Source organism: Sinohyriopsis cumingii, chromosome 17 (assembly GCF_028554795.1).
Source record: "Sinohyriopsis cumingii isolate HCF-2022 chromosome 17, ASM2855479v2, whole genome shotgun sequence".
NCBI classification, from domain to species: Eukaryota; Metazoa; Mollusca; class Bivalvia; order Unionida; family Unionidae; genus Sinohyriopsis; species Sinohyriopsis cumingii.
Window position 1 is genome coordinate 69,676,233 of NC_142977.1, and position 20,491 is coordinate 69,696,723.

General features: G+C 35.3%; 2 protein-coding genes across 4 annotated transcripts in view; one reads left to right on the forward strand and one right to left on the reverse strand.

The window, feature by feature from the left end:
• LOC149779188 (acyl-CoA dehydrogenase family member 10-like) overlaps window positions 1–15,874 on the reverse strand; it is an 89,801-nt gene extending 73,927 nt beyond the window's left edge. The window contains exons 1-5 of one of the 3 annotated variants that reach the window (XM_089939759.1): window positions 15,823–15,874; window positions 13,647–13,727; window positions 11,768–11,916; window positions 5,553–5,744; window positions 4,853–5,011 (exon numbers count right to left, since the gene is read on the reverse strand). In XM_089939759.1, coding sequence (XP_089795885.1) covers window positions 4,853–5,011; window positions 5,553–5,744; window positions 11,768–11,916; window positions 13,647–13,716 — 570 coding nt within the window. In that variant the 5' untranslated portion in view covers window positions 13,717–13,727; window positions 15,823–15,874. The other 2 variants (XM_089939758.1, XM_089939760.1) reach the window with 2 other exon arrangements.
• A 408-nt stretch (window positions 15,875–16,282) lies between these two features.
• The window catches only part of LOC149779189 (medium-chain specific acyl-CoA dehydrogenase, mitochondrial-like), a 45,204-nt gene continuing 40,995 nt past the window's right edge, over window positions 16,283–20,491 (forward strand). Inside the window, exons 1-2 of the mRNA XM_089939761.1 lie at window positions 16,283–16,387; window positions 19,384–19,477. Coding sequence (XP_089795887.1) covers window positions 16,367–16,387; window positions 19,384–19,477 — 115 coding nt within the window. The 5' untranslated portion in view covers window positions 16,283–16,366. The remainder of the gene's footprint in view (window positions 16,388–19,383; window positions 19,478–20,491) is intronic.

The window sequence follows — 20,491 nt, forward strand, 5'->3', positions numbered from 1 at the left end:
CACAACCTCCCACATCCGAGGTGGAAGGTCGCTCTAACCACTTGGCCACTGGAGCGGTTCAGTTTTCAGTAAGGTGTAACAAAATATCAATGACAGCTATTGTAAAGCTGGAAAATGTAATTAAAAGTTTGACGCATCGACAATAAACATTATGTTCAACTGAAAAGTTTGTAAAGTATGCGTAGACTTTATTCACCACTACGACAGTTGCAAAAACTCTAGTTCCAAATCCTATGCAGCTCAATGGCTTCTTGCTATCTCTCAACCTGACATAATTCTTGGAAATTCTTGTCCATTTCACATGACGGCAATCATATCTCCCACCACAAGACATACTCAAATTGGCATGTGATGTCCAATAAATATAATTGTGTCTTTTCCAGCTTTTATTCACAAGAATCTGAATATTCCTTTTTATTCTTCTTTTTATTGATTATTAATATCTATAAGCTTATTTTCCCTTTTGTCTTAAACATGCATCACTTTCTGGATGCTATTTAAAAAAATTCTATAATCAACAGTTTGATCATGAAGACGTGTCGCATGAACAAATAGGTTCAGTTTAAAGCATCTGCGGTGCTGCTGTAAAGTTAGTCTGGTTCCATGACTAGTTTTACTAATTCTAAGATGAAACCCGGATCCAAATAAAACACAGATGAACCAATTATCTGGATTTTTGGGCAACAATCATTTTTCGTAGTTTTTGCTTGTATGCCATAAGTCTGTATTTTAAGGGTAATTTTCATAAGACTTACGGCAAAATCGTAAGAGTTGGCAGGTCTGCATTACAGATGCAAGTCAACAATATCCACACACACACACACTCATCCTATACCTGTACACAGAAACACACACAAATGCCTACTTGAAAGCACATATTTCTTACAATGATTGCTGATGGTAAATGTATTAGAAGTGGGCCTTATGATTGGATTGGGACTGAATAAGTATGTTCTCTTATCACATTTTCTTCCTCAGGTGTAATGTTCCATGCACATTAATCGTTTTCAATACTTTCTAAGGACTTTTTTCAATCCATACCAAGGACTTTTTCAATCCATACCAATGACTTTTTTCAATCTATACCAAGGCAGATATTGTCCCAATAACTGTAGGTTACTGAATTTGTATCGGAAAATATGAACAAGTTTTTAAGATGGAAATACTGCACGACCTTGGAAGTGCAGTATATCCATATAAAAAAATGAGTTCATATGTTCCCATACAAATACAGTAACCTTTTTATCATATGCTCAGTTTCCTATTCTACCTTATGGAGACAAAAAAAAAACCACTACATGAAACAAAGTAACTGAATGTATGCTGTATTCCAAACTAAATACACAAGTGCAGATTCTTCATTACTCAAAAAGAACATTATTAATGCGCACCTAAGTCCATCCAGATAAATTTAAACTTAGTCATGTGCTAGTCATAACTTTCGGGAAAAAATGGCATTTTGGTCAACATAAAATTGAATTTTTGAGTCATATTGTGAATGAATGTGCATTGCAACAACTTTTCCATTTGATCTGGAATGAATAGAGTTTTGTATTTTTGTCGTTTCTACAAAATTTCGTGATTACAGTCTATCAATGATCTCTTCCACATAGTGTACTATAGCCTGTCAGTGATCTATTCCATATAGTGTACTATAGCCTGTCAGTGATCTCTTCCACATAGTGTACTATAGCCTATCAGTGATCTATTCCATATGGTGTGCTATAGCCTGTCAGTGATCTCTTCCATATAGTGTAGTATCACTGATCTCTTCCATATACTAGTGTACTATAACCTGTCAGTGATCTCCTCCATATCGTGTACTATAGCCTGTCAGTGATCTCTTCCATAGTGTAATATAGCCTCTCAGTGATCTCTTCCATATAGTGTACAATCAGTGATCTCTTCCATATAGTGTACTACAGCCTATCAGTGATCTCTTCCATATAGTGTACTACAGCCTATTACTGATCTCTACCATATAGTGTACTATAGCCTGTCAGTGATCTCTTCCATATAGTGTAGTACAGCCTGTTAGTGATCTCGTCCACATAGTGTACTATAGCCTGTCAGTGATCTCTTCCATATAGTGTAGTATCACTGATCTCTTCCATATACTAGTGTACTATAGCCTGTCAGTGATCTCTTCCATACAGTGTAGTTTCACTGATCTCTTCCATATACTAGTGTACTATAGCCTGTCAGTGATCTCCTCCATCTAGTGTAGTATCACTGATCTCTTCCATATACTAGTGTTCTATAACCTGTCAGTGATCTCCTCCATATAGTGTACTATAGCCTGTCAGTGATCTCTTCCATAGTGTAATATAGCCTCTCAGTGATCTCTTCCATATAGCGTACTATCAGTGATCTCTTCCATATAGTGTACTACAGCCTATCAATGATCTCTTCCACATAGTGTACTACAGCCTATTAGTGATCTCTACCATATAGTGTACTATAGCCTGTCAGTGATCTCTTCCATATAGTGTAATATAGCCTATCAGTGATCTCTACCATATAGTGTAATATAGCCTATCAGTGATCTATTCCATATAGTGTACTATAGCCTATCAGTGATCTATTCCATATAGTGTACTATAGCCTATCAATGATCTATTCCATATAGTTTACAATAGCCTATCAATGATCTATTCCATATAGTGTACTATAGCCTATCAGTGATCTATTCCATATGGTGTGCTATAGCCTGTCAGTGATCTCTTCCATATAGTGTAGTATCACTGATCTCTTCCATATACTAGTGTACTATAACCTGTCAGTGATCTCCTCCATATAGTGTACTATAGCCTGTTAGTGATCTCTTCCATAGTGTGATATAGCCTCTCAGTGATCTCTTCCATATAGTCTACTATCAGTGATCTCTTCCATATAGTGTACTACAGCCTATCAGTGATCTCTTCCATATAGTGTACTACAGCCTATCAGTGATCTCTACCATATAGTGTACTATAGCCTGTCAGTGATCTCTTCCATATAGTGTAATATAGCCTATCAGTGATCTCTACCATATAGTGTACTATAGCCTATCAGTGATCTATTCCATATAGTGTACTATAGCCTATCAGTGATCTATTCCATATAGTGTACTATAGCCTATCAATGATCTATTCCATATGGTGTACTATAGCCTGTCAGTGATCTCTTCCATAGTGTAATATAGCCTGTCAGTGATCTATTCCATATAGTGTACTATAGCCTATCAGTGATCTATTCCATACAGTGTACTATAGCCTATCAGTGATCTCTTCCATAGTGTACTATAGCCTATCAGTGATCTATTCCATATAGTGTACAATAGCCTATCAGTGATCTATTCCATATAGTGTACTATAGCCTATCAGTGATCTATTCCACATAGTGTACTATAGCCTATCAGTGATCTATTCCATATAGTGTACTATAGCCTATCAATGATCTATTCCATATAGTGTACTATAGCCTATCAATGATCCATTCCATATAGTGTACTATAGCCTATCAGTGATCTATTCCATACAGTGTACTATAGCCTATCAGTGATCTCTTCCATAGTGTACTATAGCCTATCAGTGATCTATTCCATATAGTGTACAATAGCCTATCAGTGATCTATTCCATATAGTGTACTATAGCCTATCAGTGATCTATTCCACATAGTGTACTATAGCCTATCAGTGATCTATTCCATATAGTGTACTATAGCCTATCAATGATCTATTCCATATAGTGTACTATAGCCTATCAATGATCCATTCCATATAGTGTACTATAGCCTATCAGTGATCTATTCCATATGGTGTACTATAGCCTGTCAGTGATCTCTTCCATAGTGTAATATAGCCTGTCAGTGATCTATTCCATATAGTGTACTATAGCCTATCAGTGATCTATTCCATATAGTGTACTATAGCCTATCAGTGATCTATTCCATATAGTTTACTATAGCCTATCAATGATCCATTCCATATAGTGTACTATAGCCTATCAGTGATCTATTCCATATGGTGTACTATAGCCTGTCAGCGATCTCTTCAATATAGTGTCCTATAGCTTGTCAGTGATCTCTTCCATATAGTATACATATAGTGGTGACAACCTATCACTGAACAATTAGAAAAATGAGCAAATATTACAGTAAAATGGTGTAAAACCACTGAGTTAGCCTACATTAAGTCTGTACAACCCTCCCAGATGTTTATAAAAGATAATATGACAACCACTTAAAATACAGAATGAAAATAGTCTTGTTGCAGATATAAATCAACTGGAGTTAAATAAGCTGTAGCACTGAGATCAATATCTTCAGTAATGTACAAGTCATGAAAAAAAGATGTAAAAACTGTATTAATCTTTGGAACATATCTATGCAATATGCATACAAAATTGCCAACATGTTTTAATTCAAAAATGTATTGAATCAGAAATCCATTAGTAGGGGAAAGTATGACATCTCCTTTCCGGTTACACATGGCCTTTGAATGTAAGAAATAACATCAAACACTAGACAAGGTGCAAAAAACTGGGTAATTGCAACTACAAGTAGACACAACCTTGCAGTCTTCAATGGTTTCTTTTTTGAGCTATCACATGCACAATAATAAATCAAAATTCACAGGTAACCATTATATAACATTTTCCCAGCCTAGCTGCATTGCACAAACACTTGATCTATTTGAAGCAATAATGCTCCCTTAGCTTGTTAACTTAGCAAAGGATTGATGTCATATTATAGCTTCTTAGTAGGTAAAAAGTACAGTAACATTCAATGACTAATAAGGGGGCGGTACAATTCCACTAGTTATGGACTTGTGATTGAATTAACAGAATTCACAATATAATGTACACATGCCTTAATGGTTCTAATACCCAAAGCTCTAGCGGCTTTGAGATTCATCCCAAGGTCATCCAGAAATATGGCCTCTTCTGGCTGTACACCCAACTTTTGCAGGCACAGCTGGTAAATACGGGGGTCTGGCTTCCTCAATCCAACCCTGCAGGATTCTACAATCTGAAAATACAGAAAAGAAATGTTTACCTATATACACTGTTTAGAGGTTTCTCTTTTTGGCTGTCTCTTTATTCACCTATGTATCCATCTGTTTTTTTTGCATTTATCTACCGGTACTTTAAACTCAGTCAGTTTCAACCATGTATATCCATCCATCCCTCAGTCTTCTACACGAGGCAAGTACCTATCCATTTTCCAGCTGCCCTTTGATAATTCTGTTCATCTTACCATCTCTCCTGTCATATATCCATTCATTCATCCCTTTATCTATCAATCTATTTTCAAGATTGAAAGAAATATGTGTATGTACCTATGAAAATCATATGGAAAAGAACACAAATTCAGCCCATCTCCATAAAAATGTCAAATTTAAAGATTTTATGCATGCATGTTCCCTAGTAATAATGTATCTGATTATTATAGCCATGCCCAAAGATTAAAGGTTAAATAACAAGTCTGTTAATTATTTTACAAAATGCATGGGGGATTGATTGAATCTCTTACTTTGCACAATAATCATAAATATTTTGTCTTTAATTACCACATCAAAAAGGGATACATCAAATGGTGATTTTGAGCCCCTTTCACCAGTAAACCAGTTGTTGGTGAGCAGGGCAGTTTTTAGTCCCTCTGCCCTCAGGCATCTGACAGCATCCAACAGTTGGGCATAGGGCCTTCTACTGTGCTTCTGGAAACTGGGCAACAATTCTGACATGTCTATTGGTCTTCCTACCTGCCAAATATACAGCATTACATAATAAGCAAGTACTAATACATGCATACAGGAAGAAGCAGGATCATATGGTACACTTTACATTATTTCCTATGAAAAGACAGGTAGAAAATAAAACAATTTAAAAAGTGTTTGATATATGTACGCCAAATTATGTACTAGACAGATTTCCTACATTCTTTATTCAAAGTAAACAAATTTTAAAAGATTTTGTGCTTATCATAAAGACCCATTGGCATGTGATCTAATTGTGAATTAAATACAATCCACCCTTGCATATTAGAAAAATATTTCAGTTGTGATAAGAATGGAAAGTTTTTTAGGCCATGCAAAAGTTTGCCTGCAAAATTAACTGGTTTTGTACAAAAAACTGGACTTAAATGACATTTAGTTCTGACCAAATACAGGTAAACATGGATTTATGCAGACAAAGGCTGGAGTCATATAGGTTTGAGCCAATATAGGTAAACACTGGTTTATACAAAGACTGGAGTTGTGTGGGTTTTATTGCTGGCCACAGACAGGTAGTCCCCAAAACTTATTGAAGAAATTAACAGCAACAAGAATGACACAGAATAAGGAAAGAAATAACTTGGTTTTGCCTTAGAATGATTTGATCAATTTTGTCATACATGCGTAAAACATTACCTAGGATGAATAATTGTTTTTCTAGTTAAGCGACTAAATTTAGCATGAATCTCATCGCATATCACTTGTGGCGAGAGGCACAGAAAGCATGGTATGCAAGGGTATTTTACCCTTACTAACACTAATTCTCCTGTAGATTTAAGGCAAGTAGAAATTCAATTCTTACATTAAGAAAATGAATGTACCCTCAGTTTCCATAATCAAATTGTGCATAATTATCCTTTTGGAACATTTTCACTATAAACGAACATGTCAGTTTACAAAGTGATGAGTCATCGGTGTTATCTGTATTTCAGTACATGAGAGGGATTTTAAGTTAAGACCAGACCATCATCAAAATAATATTAAAAGAATGATGAAACTCAGAAACACAGATGGGTTTGGTGAAATAGGATTAAATTGTCTTTCACTTCATTCTTTCATTCTGACCCATCAGTATCTGAAATTCCCTCGAAGTGGAAGAAATAGTTGAAGTTAACAAACATCTCAAACGAACCAACTAAACATTAGTCCTGACAGCTGAATAGCAGGATGATCCCCAATGAAGACAATTTTAAAATTTACCAATAAAAACATTGATACTAATGAATTTTCACTGGGGCTATTAAAAGATAAAATTATTAAAAAAATTAAAACTATGAGTAAGAGAGTATGGGAATAACACTTGCACCCTTAGTCCTGCAATGCAGGATGGGGATCCAATGACCAACAATATCACACTTGCACACTTAATCCTGCAATTGAGGATGGGGATCCAATGACCAACAATATAACACTTGCACCCTTAATCCTGCAATGCAGGATGGGGATCTAAAGACCAACAGTATAACACTTGCACCCTTAGTACTGCAATTGAAGATGGGGATCTAAAGACCAACAGTATAACACTTGCACCCCTAGTCCTACAATGCAGGATGGGGATCCAATGACCAACAATATAACACTTGCACCCGTAATCCTGCAATTGAGGATGGGGATCCAATGACCAACATTATAACACTTGCACCCTTAGTCCTACAATGCAGGATGTCAACCCTAATAGCTAATATGATGTGGGAGTGTGGTGACATTTATCCTAACTATCAGGATTGATATCTCACTTTGATAGATTACTGGATCCTGATCCCTATAATCATTTACAGACATTAGTAAGGAGTGCTTGTGAATAATCTAGACTTTTTATTAACATGAAGGAGGTTTAAAGAAATGTAAATTGTTTACTAACAAGTCTGAAAAGTGAGGTATCGACCAAATAATAATAATAATAATAATAATAATAATAATAATGAGGTATTGTATAGCGCCTAATCTTTAGAAGCTCTAAGCGCTTTAAAACATTAGACAACATCTATAAAAAACATATAATAATACTATTAGAAAAACAAACACCATGAAATTAGAAAAACATTCAAAAATTAAAAAACATGCTGAGAATATTTCAGGTAGGAAACATTATTAGGTCTTTAAGTTTGTTCTTGCAGTCGAAATAAGTGAGTTTTGAGAGCCCTCTTGAATGTGATCACTGTGTCTTTGTGTCTAAGTTCAGTGGGCAATTCATTCCACGTTGCTGGGCCCTTGTATGCAAAAGAACGCTGTCCATATGACTTTGTTTTCATAGTGGGAATAATGAGTATACAATTGTCAGAAGAGGAGCGTAAGTATCTTGCTGGTGTGTACATATAGGTGAGATCAGATAGGTTTTTGGAATAGAGTCCGACAGTGAAACATAGCACAGAGAACAAATTTAGTGTTTGATTCTGGATTAAATGGATAGCCAGTGTATGGTACAGAGCAGCGGGGAGGTGTACTCTGATCGTGGTATTCTAAGTATGATCCAAGCAGATGTGTTTTGAACTTTTTGAAGTTTCTGGAGTAGATATTGAGATGAACCAGACAGAATTGAGTTACAATAGTCCAGTCTTGAAAGTACTAATGAACACACAAGTGTTTTAGTGGCATCAGCTGAAAGATATTTGTGAATTGAGCTGATGCGTCTCAGCTCAAGATATGCAGCCTTGCATATGTTCATGACATGTTGGTGCAATGTGAGAGTACTGTCCAGAGTAACACCTAGGTTTCGTACTGATTGTGTGAATTTAATGTTGGCATTGCTGATATTTATTGTTTGAGGTAAGGGTTGTAAAGGAGAAAGTCTTTGTGTTGTGATCAGAATGTCCTCAGTTTTATCATCATTCATCTGCAGCTTGTTACATGTCATCCATGATTTTACATCAGAAATGTACCTCTCTACACTTTGGATGGTAGCATCAACTTCAGTTGGGTGGCTAGATTTGTATATTTGGGTGTCATTATCATACAATTGGTAAGACACTGTATGATGAGCTATGACACTTGAGAGCGATGGAGTGTACAGAATGAAGAGAACAGGTGTAAGAACAGACCCCAGGACACACCACAACATAGATCAACTGGACTGGAGTGTATTCCATTTGCAGTTACAATTTGTGTCCTGTTGACCAAGTAGGACTTGAACCACAGTAAGGCTGTATCATGAATGCCAAATACATGCTGGAGATGGTGAAGTAATATATCATGGTCTATTGTGTCAAATGCTGCAGACAAATCAAGGAGGGTGAGGACTGTAATCTTTCTGCTATCCAACACAGAGAGAATGTCATTAACTACTTTTAAAAGATTAGTTTCAGTACTGTGGCAAGGGTGATATGCAGATTGTACATTGCTAAAAAGACTTTGAATTTAGATGAGATACAAGCTGGGATGATAGAACAACCTTTTCTATGATTTTTGATATAAATGGGAGATTAGAAACTGGGCGGTAGTTCTTTAAATCGTTATGGTCTAGTGTTGGTTTCTTCAGCAGAGGCTTTACAATGGCAGTTTTGAAAAATGATGGGAATTCCCCAGATGAGAAAGAGGTATTAATAACATCAGTTAGTGAAGGCAATACTGGATCTAAGCACTCAAGCACCAGTGATGTTGGAACTAGATCATGTTCACATGACCTTGGTGCACTCTTCATCAGGATTGTATGTACAAAATCCATAGAGACATGTTCAAATGCTGCTAATGGTTGCCGCTCAAATTCTGTATCCCAACTGTATGGTGATGACGAGTCAATTGAAATTTTGGTGTCAAGCTTATCTCTAATGGTTTGTACTTTGTCATGGAAGAAATCTGCAAACATGTCCGGAAGGTTGACTGGAGAGAAGGTAGTTGGAAGTGGTGTTGATTTATTCCTAGACATTAGCTTGTTAGTAATCTTGAAGAGAGAATGTCATTAACTACTTTTAGAAGAGCAATGAACACAGTGGGCTGATTTTGCTGCATGGACTATATTTGTGACATTCTTCTAAGCGGCTTTATAGATTTGCTAATGAATAGGGAGTCTGGTGGAAAGCCAAAGCCTCTCAGCTTTACGGCAATCTCTTGTAGCAGTGCGAAGCTGATCCCTAACACTGCTATACCATGGAGAACACTTTTGAATTGATACTCTGTACTTGGTAGCTGGGGCATGTTTGTCGAGCAATGAACACAGGCATTTATTGACTTGTTCTGCTGTAGGAGGCAAGCAAGTTGTTAGGTCTGCTTGGATGGCATGGATTAGTTTGGTTCTATTTATCATATGGCGGTTTCTCTTAGTAGCAGATAAAGGTGGCGGGTTAGGGACTGATACGTCTAGATGGCACATAATGCAGAGGTGATCTGATGGAAGGTCTTGGGATACCAGGGAGGACTGTAGAATCTTATCATCGGGTCTATGAAGAATCCAGTCTAAAATGTGACCATGTTTATGGGTGGGTTGGTTAACTGACTGTTTGAGGTTGAAAGCATTAATGAAATCTATGAGTTTTGATGTCTTTGAGTTTCCGGGACAGTCAAAGTGAGAGTTGAAATCTCTCCACCTATCAAATTTCCATAGTCCTGGAGATTCAGAAACTGCTCCAAAATCAGAGAGTCAGCCAGCTTGAAATAGTGAAATAGTGAGTCTGGTGAAAAGCCAGAGCCTCTCAGCTCACATTCATCCGGTCCAAAACAGGATCAGATCTTAAAGTTAATTTACATCCAACCTAACAACATATCCTTTGCTTGAAATATTGGGTTTCCACTCAAAATAAATGTGCCCATTAAGATTAAGTATTAAGGCCTTGACATGGCATGTTCCAAACCTAAGATCGGCTACCATTGGTTAGACAACCTGTTTGATGATGATGAAGCTATTACATAGGTACTGCTGATGGAAGATCCCATTTTCTAAATAGCTACACCAGAAATCCTAAACTAGTATTAATATGCCAAATAAGGGCCTTAAAAGAAAATAAATAAAAAAAGAATCAATAAAATTATAAATAAGAACTTTAAGGCTTTGCGGGTTTTTTTTCTTCTTCTCTGATTATCTTGTTATAAACTATTGTTTGTCAAATCACACAGATTATATACTGCTTATGAAACATTATTTGCTGTGTGATTTGGCAACAGACAATTTATATAATAATAATTCCATTTTTTATGAACCGATCGTGAGTTCTAAATTCTACAATTTTCTGAGTGTATGTAAACAATCAAGAAATACTGATCTGACTTTTTTACACATCAAAAAATTCTGCTGACTAGTTCTGGTTCCCTGTTTGCAGGTCATTTTATGTAAAGTAAGACCTATATCAAAGCTATGAACCATAATAACAACCAGCCCACACCCACCTACTCCATGATTTCCAATTAAAATTTACAACCCCCAGATTAAAATTGCCCATTAGAAGTTAAACAATGTAACTGCATTGATATTCCAACACTCACCACTTTGCTGAAGATGGCATAAGGCAGACTTTAAGAGCCAGTCTTCAGAAATTGTTGAATTTCACATCAATAACATGTTACAGCAGCTGTTATTAAAGATGAGGGTCATATGACAAGGGATCTGGCTAAAAATGGACACAAGTTTGCTTTTGAAAGATCACAATGTGCATAAAGCAAGAATAACGAATGCCACAAAAACATGTGCCATACACAACCGTAATGTTAAAAAAAGGAAAAGCCTGGCTTAAACAGCAACAACCTTTACTTAAATTTTAAACAATGATCGAAACAAGCTATGGAAAAAATGGCATGACTCTCTATCTATACAGTGTATTATGAGATAAAAATTGACCACTCTTGGCTAACAAAGATAGAGCTATGTACTCAGTGTTGCAATGAAGTGGCTAATGAAAGAGAATGGGTATTTATTAGATCAGATGTGCAACTTTGACATAATCTCTCACAAAGTTAACATAAATTCCTTTGGCATTCATTTACTTTGTGAGTGATTATGTCAAATTTACATATCGATAAAAAACCAATCATGATTATTTAATCCCTTAATAAATACTGAAAAAAAAATGTAAAGAATTTTGTACTTTATTAGAACATTCTCTGGTAAACTCGTCCCCAAACTGCCTAGGTGTTATCTTCCCCATCTCCAGCTTGAACCAGGACCCGGTGTCCCCATTTTCCTGTATCACTTGAACTATTGTCCCTGTGGGGATACCGACTTTTTCTTCATACTCTGCAAAATATTCAAAAAGTATCTCTTTTGTATTATTACAACTGATGTTCATTATCAATTACTTAATACATAGTATTTTGGTATAAGTTATATGTTGTTTACAATTAAAAAATCTCCAATAAATAAGTCAATAAACCATTATGTTGACAGAGTGATATTGTGCCATTGGCAGCTACAGTATACTGTCAGTGTGTTAGTAAAACCTATGTATACTCCTTAACATAGTCTAGTTATATATTAAGCTGTGTGAAACACCAGTTTATTACCAGTGAATTGCAAGTGTGTTCTCAGTGTAGTGCAAGTGGGTTGTCAATGTACTGATTATGTCTTGTCAATGTCTTGTAAAAGCATTTTCTATGAATTGCTTATGTTTTGTCAAAGTGTGTTGTCAATAGATTGAAATAAAGAGAATGTTTGCATGATTTAAAGTATCATCTTTTGTGGTTCTTTTGCTTTTAAATTCAAAACACTAAGTTATGAGGACAATTATATTATTGGTAAAATCTAAAAACACAGGCTGAAATATACTTGTCATTTTACAGAATGGTATAATCAAAAGTAGTCAGAAAGTAATTGGTAACATTGAACAAGATACCCCTATTGTTTAGAGAATTTTTTTTTTTTTAAAAGCCTTAAACTGAACTTAATCTAAAAACTTTAAGAATGAAGGTTTGGGTGAAAATAATGACTAGCAGGCATTAAACAGCCAATAGGCTTCCACACTGTTACAGACTTCAACCAAAGCAGATTAAAATGATAAATCTGATTTAATCAATTACTCATCTTAAAAATACAAATAATACAATGGAGACTAACTGACGACAGGTCAGGGTACAAGACTCACAATAATACAATGTAGAGTAAATGAAATCAGGTTTGGGTACAACACTCAGAATACAAAGGATAGTAACTGACACCAGGTCTGGGTACAACAATCACAATACAATGGATAGTAACTGACACCAGGTCTGGGCAAAACACTCAAAATTCAATGTAGAATAATTGACACCAGGTCTGGGTACAACACTCAGAATACAAGGGCGAATAATTTGACACCAGGTATGGGTGCAACATTCAGAATGTAAGGGCAAATAATTTGACACCAGGTCTGGGTGCAACAATCAGAATACAAGGGATTAATTTGACACCAGGTCTGCATGCAACAATCAGGATAAAACAGAAACATCACTCCAAATATGCTGGAAAGTAATTATATAGGCCTTGATCTGAGTATAACAAGTATTAATACACTGACAATGACATAGAAAGTAATTAATAAATATAGGCCTTGATATGGGTATAACAAGCATTAATACACTGACAACAGCATGGAAAGTAATTATATAGGCCTTGATCTGGGTATAACATGCATTAATATACTGACAATAGCATAGAAAATAATTATACAGGCCTTGGTATGGGTATAGCAAGCATTTATACAATGACAACTGCATGGAAAGTAATTATATAGGCCTTGGTCTGGGTATAACATGCATTAATATACTGACAATAGCATAGAAAGTAATTATACAGGCCTTGGTATGGGTATAGCAATCATTAATACACTGACAAAAGCATGGAAAGTAATTATATAGGCCATGGTATGAGAAATAACAAGCATTAATACACTGACAATAGCATGGAAAGTAATTATACAGGCCTTGATCAATACACTGACAAAAGCAAGGAAAATGGTGTATGGATAAACTTTGTACTAATGTAGAACTAACCTCTAAATACAGGAAATGGTGATGGCAAAATCACACCTCCTACATCAAAGATGACTGCTTTTGACTTCATTATTCAATTACCTGTTTAGAGTTACAGAAAGATGATCAAGTTAACATTGAGAAGTTAATAAAAGAAGACAAAATTAATGCAAATATTATGACAGTGACTGGAAGATGACAAATTCACTGTATGATTTTACTGTCTCTATTCTGAAGTAATTTTTCCAACACCATCAATCCATAACAAATATAATAACTTTACTTCCACTAATTTTTATTAGAGAACTATAATCTCATTTAAATTTTGCACATTTTTAAGTATCTAATTTAATATTAATGCTTTTTTCATCAACTAATTGTAGAACTGAAAAACTAATAAGTTTGCGAAAGATATAGACAATATTTAAAAAAATCAAATGAAAACCAAACAGGAGGAAAACTCTATTGAGATGACATTCAAAAGTAAACATATACTACAGAAAACTATCAAAATGTAGTGGTGTTCTTGCACAATTATTACTAACAAAGATATATGGCTGTACCAACAGAGAGATTAATAATGGAAAGTACGAAATCAAGATGCAAGCAATGGGGGATTAATACACAAATGACCATGATAATAATGGCCACCTTTAAAATCATAGTTTGAGAAAATAAGCTACACACATGACCTAATGAATTAGTGGTGTATAAAATATGTCACAGTAATCTATATCAGAACAATCTACTACTAACTCTTCATGATGCACTGATAACAATTAATCTCATTCTGCAGGCAAAGTTATGACAAAATGAGCTAACCACAAGTCTAAAGCTAATTGTTGATGCCAGTCTAATGGACTGCTGCCTTTTCAGACAGACTGATGAGCAGACAAAAACATGAGGTCAGAATTACTATGCTTGTTATGCTATATGACCAAAGGTACATTTCTGTAACCATGGTTACCTTAAAAATAGCTTAAGTTCTTGAGTATGCTTATGCATCGTATGTCACAGAAATTGAACAATACATAAATAAGAGAAGAAAAGAAAGTAGATAACTATTTAGAGAAATAAATCTGCATATTAACAAAAGGTGCATCTCTCAAGACAGTTTATTTTATTTTTTGATATGTGTGGAGATAGATTACAGGAGTTTTATATGATCATCCATGATATAATTGTTACAATAGTGTAAAGTGCCAAGCTGTAAAAAGACACATGCAATGGAGAAAATCTAAGAAACAAAATATAAATAAAGCTGCAAAAGAATGGCATTTGCATCATAGTAACCTACAGTAAAAAGGTCATCAGAGTATCCTATTGGAAAATGGTTGAATCATACTGACCAATGGTTGTCAGAGTATTCTATTGTAAAATGGTCATCAAAGCATCCTACTGAAAAAATTCTCATCAAAGAAACCTATTATAAAATGTTCACCAGAGTATCCTACTGAACAATGTTCAACAAAGTATCCTACTGAGCAATGTTCACCAGAGTATCCTATTATAAAATGCTAATCAGAGTATTAACCTATTGTAAAATGCTCATCAAAGTATCCTACAGAACAATGTTCACCAAGGTATCCTATTATAAAATGGTCATCAGAGTAACCTATTGTAAAACAGTCAAGCTTGCATTAATTTTGCTAGTAAAAGGAAAAGTATCTAAAACCACTCGTCCTTAATGTCATGAACAGGATGTGTTTCCATGGAATCAATGACAAGTCTATTATTCTTTTCTTTTCCTTTATCTTTAATGTATAACACAAGATCTATTCTTGTACATGTAATTGAGAGACCCATGATAATTTCTCAAACTTAATGCAAAAAATCAAACGAATGCATAAGTCATGCAGCATCTTGCAGCAGCTCTTGAAGTCTTATGTTTATTTTTTCATTAAGTCTAGGCTATATTCTCAAAATGCCCCTCCCCCCCCCCCCATGCTTCAAATGGAGGGGCAATTTTCCCCATATCTGAGACATGATTAAATAAAACACAGATTACGCCTATGTAATCTGAGATGGCCCATATCCGTTCTATTTGAGCTAACACAGAATAGGAATTCATTTGAAATCACGGATGTCAGAGCAATGAATTCAATCCTACAACATGTTTTATGGACGTACAAATATAACAACTTCTTTTGCTTGTATTTCATCAATACATTTTATCTGAATGACTCTGTAACGGTACCATGTTTTAAAGTTCAGTCATGCACTATACGGTGCACAGTTTAAGTGATCCCGGAAATTCATTAATTTTGAAATGGAATATACCAAAATAATATCCAATAAATTTCACTTTCTGAATTCATTAAAAATCACCTTAATCCACAAACATGTTTTAAAACACAAAAGCTCTTGCTTCAAAATAAAAATTTCTTTGTATGAAGTGAGTAAATTGAAGGTCAATAAATATAACGAAAAAACACACTGTTGGAACGGCATATAGCAATTTATAACAATGTATAGTAAAAACCACCTTGAACATGATTAGGCTCTAGGATATCATTGCATAGAAATATAGCAACGATTTTTGGAGGATGGGGTGCAGTACTGCTTTTAATAATTATATGTACTAAAATGGTTTCTCTACTGTTGTCATTTTATGAAAATGGATATTTTCCCAACTCACACTGGTCTATCACGTAACAAAGGTGGGGTCTACTTTATGTTGGTTATATATGTACAGCACAGTATCGTTAATCGGCCTTTGACTTTCGGCTGTTCAGAAGATCATGGCGTTTGTAATTCCTAAAGTAATTGCTTGAATTTCTTACGTTTTTTGATTATTTTGAATAGTGCATACGTATTTCTTTCACATTGACATTTTTGCACAGAAGCACTCTGCATTCATCCTGTAATGGTGATATATTTATGTCCATCACCAAATGGGGGTGGGAAGCGTAGAGGTGGACATTAGATCGTTTGTATTTAAATAGTTCTTTGAGATTATAATGTAGCCCGGAAGGCTGTATAATCGCGGTACTTAATGTTATTATCGATACATATTAAAACTGTTTTGCTATTGCTGCATAATTGTAATGTATCAAGTTTCAATGACTTTCCCTCTTTCTATTTCTATTTTAAAAAATCTTTGTCAATCGAAGCTCGTAAATGTAAATAAAACAGCGTATGGTGGCTGACCCAGATTAACGTACCATGGGGGAACAACTCTATATTGCTGTATTTGTCAAACTTGCGAATAGTCGTACACATACATAAAATACAACCTACCGATGAGAATAAATGTCCACGCTTGTACTGGCATACTATTTCCACAATAAAGTAAAGGATCAGTGATAAAATGAACAAACAAATGAAATTCAAGTGTAAATCCATGAATAACAACATCGAAAATTAAAAGCAATTATTGTTTAACTTCATATTAATTTTAAATGCAATGTGGTCAAAGAAATCTAAACATATCCCAAGTATTATTATTACCAAAATATTACTAATTTCAAGAAGTTGAGCTGTTTTTATTTTCTTATTTACATACGAGAAGTATGAATATAAGCAACATTTTTAAAATTTTGGTTCATACTGGCTACTATGAAATGAAATTGCAACTTAACCTTGTGAGTATATGTATGTCACCATCAGTATACGACCTATAATCATCAAACATGAGACGATACACTGAATATATTTCGTAATCAAAGCCAGTGCAGGTATAGCAAGTTCGACTGGAGTTTTGTATATGATGATCAGTGTAAATGCATGCACATAACCGAAAAGTTCTATTCATTCTTTTTATTGTAAACTTATAAAAATGTTGACATTTTAGAGGAAATTATGCTGTAAGATATTTGTGTCCTTACAAAGCTTTACATATGCAAACAACTGCTAGATGGCGCGTGTTAAAAATCAATCAGAAATTAAAAATTAATCGCAAATTTCGCTTGCCATGATAATATAGAGCCAGTGATAATACAGCGTTGGAGTATATCTTGTGCATCAGGCTTTTTAGTATTTAAATTATTTAAAGAGGAATTTCAAAGCATTAAATTGTAAGGGATGGATAAAGTTATCAGAACGGAATCTGCATTCTGTATATGTGCCAAATGTCTGTACTGAATATAAAAATTTGTCTTTCACTGTTTATTTATAGATCTTAATACTTAAACGGAAATACATTTGGGATTATACTTGATATTATTTATTATTGTCCTCATGGAACAACTTTATTACTCTAAGTACCCTGATAACAATTTGCTGCAAAGATATGGAGCACATCATCCATAGCCACCAGATGAAGTTCTTTGAAAGTATCAACGTTCTGTATGAAAGACAACATGGCTTCAGAAAGAAGAGATCATGCGAGAGCCAACTTATAATCACACTCCAGGATCCAGTAGCCAGTCCAAACAACAAGCAACAGATAGATACTATCCTGCTAGACTTCAGCAAAACAAACTTTGATAAAGTCCTTCATGAGTACCTTGCAGCCAAGATTCATCCCATAGTGTTCAGGGCAAGACCCTTGCATGGATAAACAGCTTTCTTGATGTAAAATATCAACAGGTGCTAGAAGGCCAGCAATCATCAGACAAGCAGATCTATGGGGAAAAGACTGGCAGATTGATTTTAATCCTGACAAATGTGAGGTCATCCTAATCACCAACAAAAGACAGATCATCCCAACCATATACACCATCCATGGTAAAGAAAATGACAATGACATTCAAGGCCTAATATTCGGGAGTCAGCATCGATAGCCCCTTATCATGGAACAGCCACATTAACTCTGGTGCAGAGAAGGCAAGCAGCTCCAAAGCATTCCTTTGTAGAAATCTGTCTATGTGCCTCGAATAAGTAAAGGCTATGTGATATAAATCCTAGTATGCCCACTATTGAGGTATGCATCAACCATGTAGGACCCATCTACCAAAAGTAACTTGGCCAAACATGAAGCAGTACAGCGATGGACAGCACAGTTTACTATCGGTGATTATCAGGGAACCCGAAGTGTCTCCACCATGCTCCAACATTTGGGATGGAAAGAGCTTCAAGCTTAATGCCAACAAGCAAATGCTGTGATGATGTACCAGACTGTACACCAGCTAGTTGACATCCCAGCAGTGCCATACCACCAACAGTTGGGATCTTACACTAAAGGACATTTGTGCAGATTTCTCGTCCTCTTCACCAGGGTCAATTCATACAAAAACTCCTTCTTCCCATCAGGAATCCGCCTGTGGAACTCCTTACAAGCCACCTCAGTCAATGCCAATTACAACTGAATCAATGCTTTCAGAGCAGGGTTTGGCATGGGGATAACTTAGTTCCAGATCAGGGGATGTTTTTAACCTGTTTTTATCTGCACTTAGACCTCCCACCACAAGTACATACCGTATATGCTCATGTATAAGCCCATTCGCATGTAAGCAGCCCCCCACAAAATTAACAGGTATAATCACTCAATGTATGACCCACATATAATCCAATACACAACTTTGAGACATCACAATATGCATGAGATAAATTCTAAATGCATTTATTTAGGCAAACTTATATTAACAAAATTTACATGTATACTTTACTTTTCTCGGGGTTGGCATGCATGATTAATAAAAAGAAATGGTATAAACCTATTTGAAAAGTAATTTATTTAATTTTCTGTTTTATTATTGTTTCTGTATAATTTAGATTAATGTATAATTTGATAGAACAATGTGTAATTGTTTGTCTGCTCACAATTCAAGACGGCATCAGGCATGCACAGAACAAAACTGGACTCTTGTATTTTCAGATAGCTCGCGCAGGAAGAGGCCTGTTACAAACTGGTTGTTGTAGAGCTCTTGCAACCACAGCTAAAGCCAAACCTGGGCAAGGATTGTCATTTGGTAGGTGTTAGTAGAAATTATACAGATTCTTCAAACATTTATATATGTGAACATAAAAATGCATCTAAATGCATCTTCATGTTTGCATTTTAAGATGAAGTCTCGATACATATCGTCTCATCAGTTATAGTTTATCATCCCCATAGTTCTGACTTTTTCAGTTAAATTTATATGTTCATTCATTTTTATGGGTTATCTTTTGTTGGCAAAGATCTATTGTTTATGCTGAGCATCATCAGAAGTCTTGATAGGATTTTAAAACTAGGAGTCCAGGACTCCCAGTTTGGTAAAAATAGGAGTCCCACCAGCAAAAGTTGCAGTCCCCTCCCTAAAGACTATGAAAATTACAAGAACTATTGCTTGCCCTTGGGTTTAATTTCTACATTCTTTATAACAATGACATAGCTCTTGTTTGTCCATCAGAGTAAGACTGAATTTTGTCAATCCATGTAAGGACACTATGCAATGCATGACACACTTTCTTACACTTAGCTACTGTCCCATTCGAACTATCAGTTCTAAGAACTTTAGCAGTCTTCTGAATCTCATTAAAATCTTTGTAAGTTTGCCATTTAAACCCAAAACACTTGTCCAAATTTGCGAATTGCATTTTGTCTAAGTCTCAACATGTTTTGATTCTGAGGTCACATGCACTGCTTATTCCGCTACATTCAGAAAGGATTGCAATGCTGAACGCTAAAGTTGTTTATTTAAAATGCTCTTATAAATATCACATGTAAATCTCTAGGTCTTTCTGCCTCTGATGAATTGAATCACTGTAAATATCTGTATATTTTCTCACCAGCCGCCAGTCAAAGTCTTTGAACTTGCCACCCCGCTATTGCATCATGTTCTTTTAATGTACACTTATAATGCAACATGTACAACTTTCAGCCACTGAATTTGTCACTATAAATATCAGCACATCTAACTGATCAACACATTTTCCCACAAAGCAGGTGGCTGAAGCAGACTGGCAAGTCTTTGAATTTTGCCGCACACCTGTTACATGCA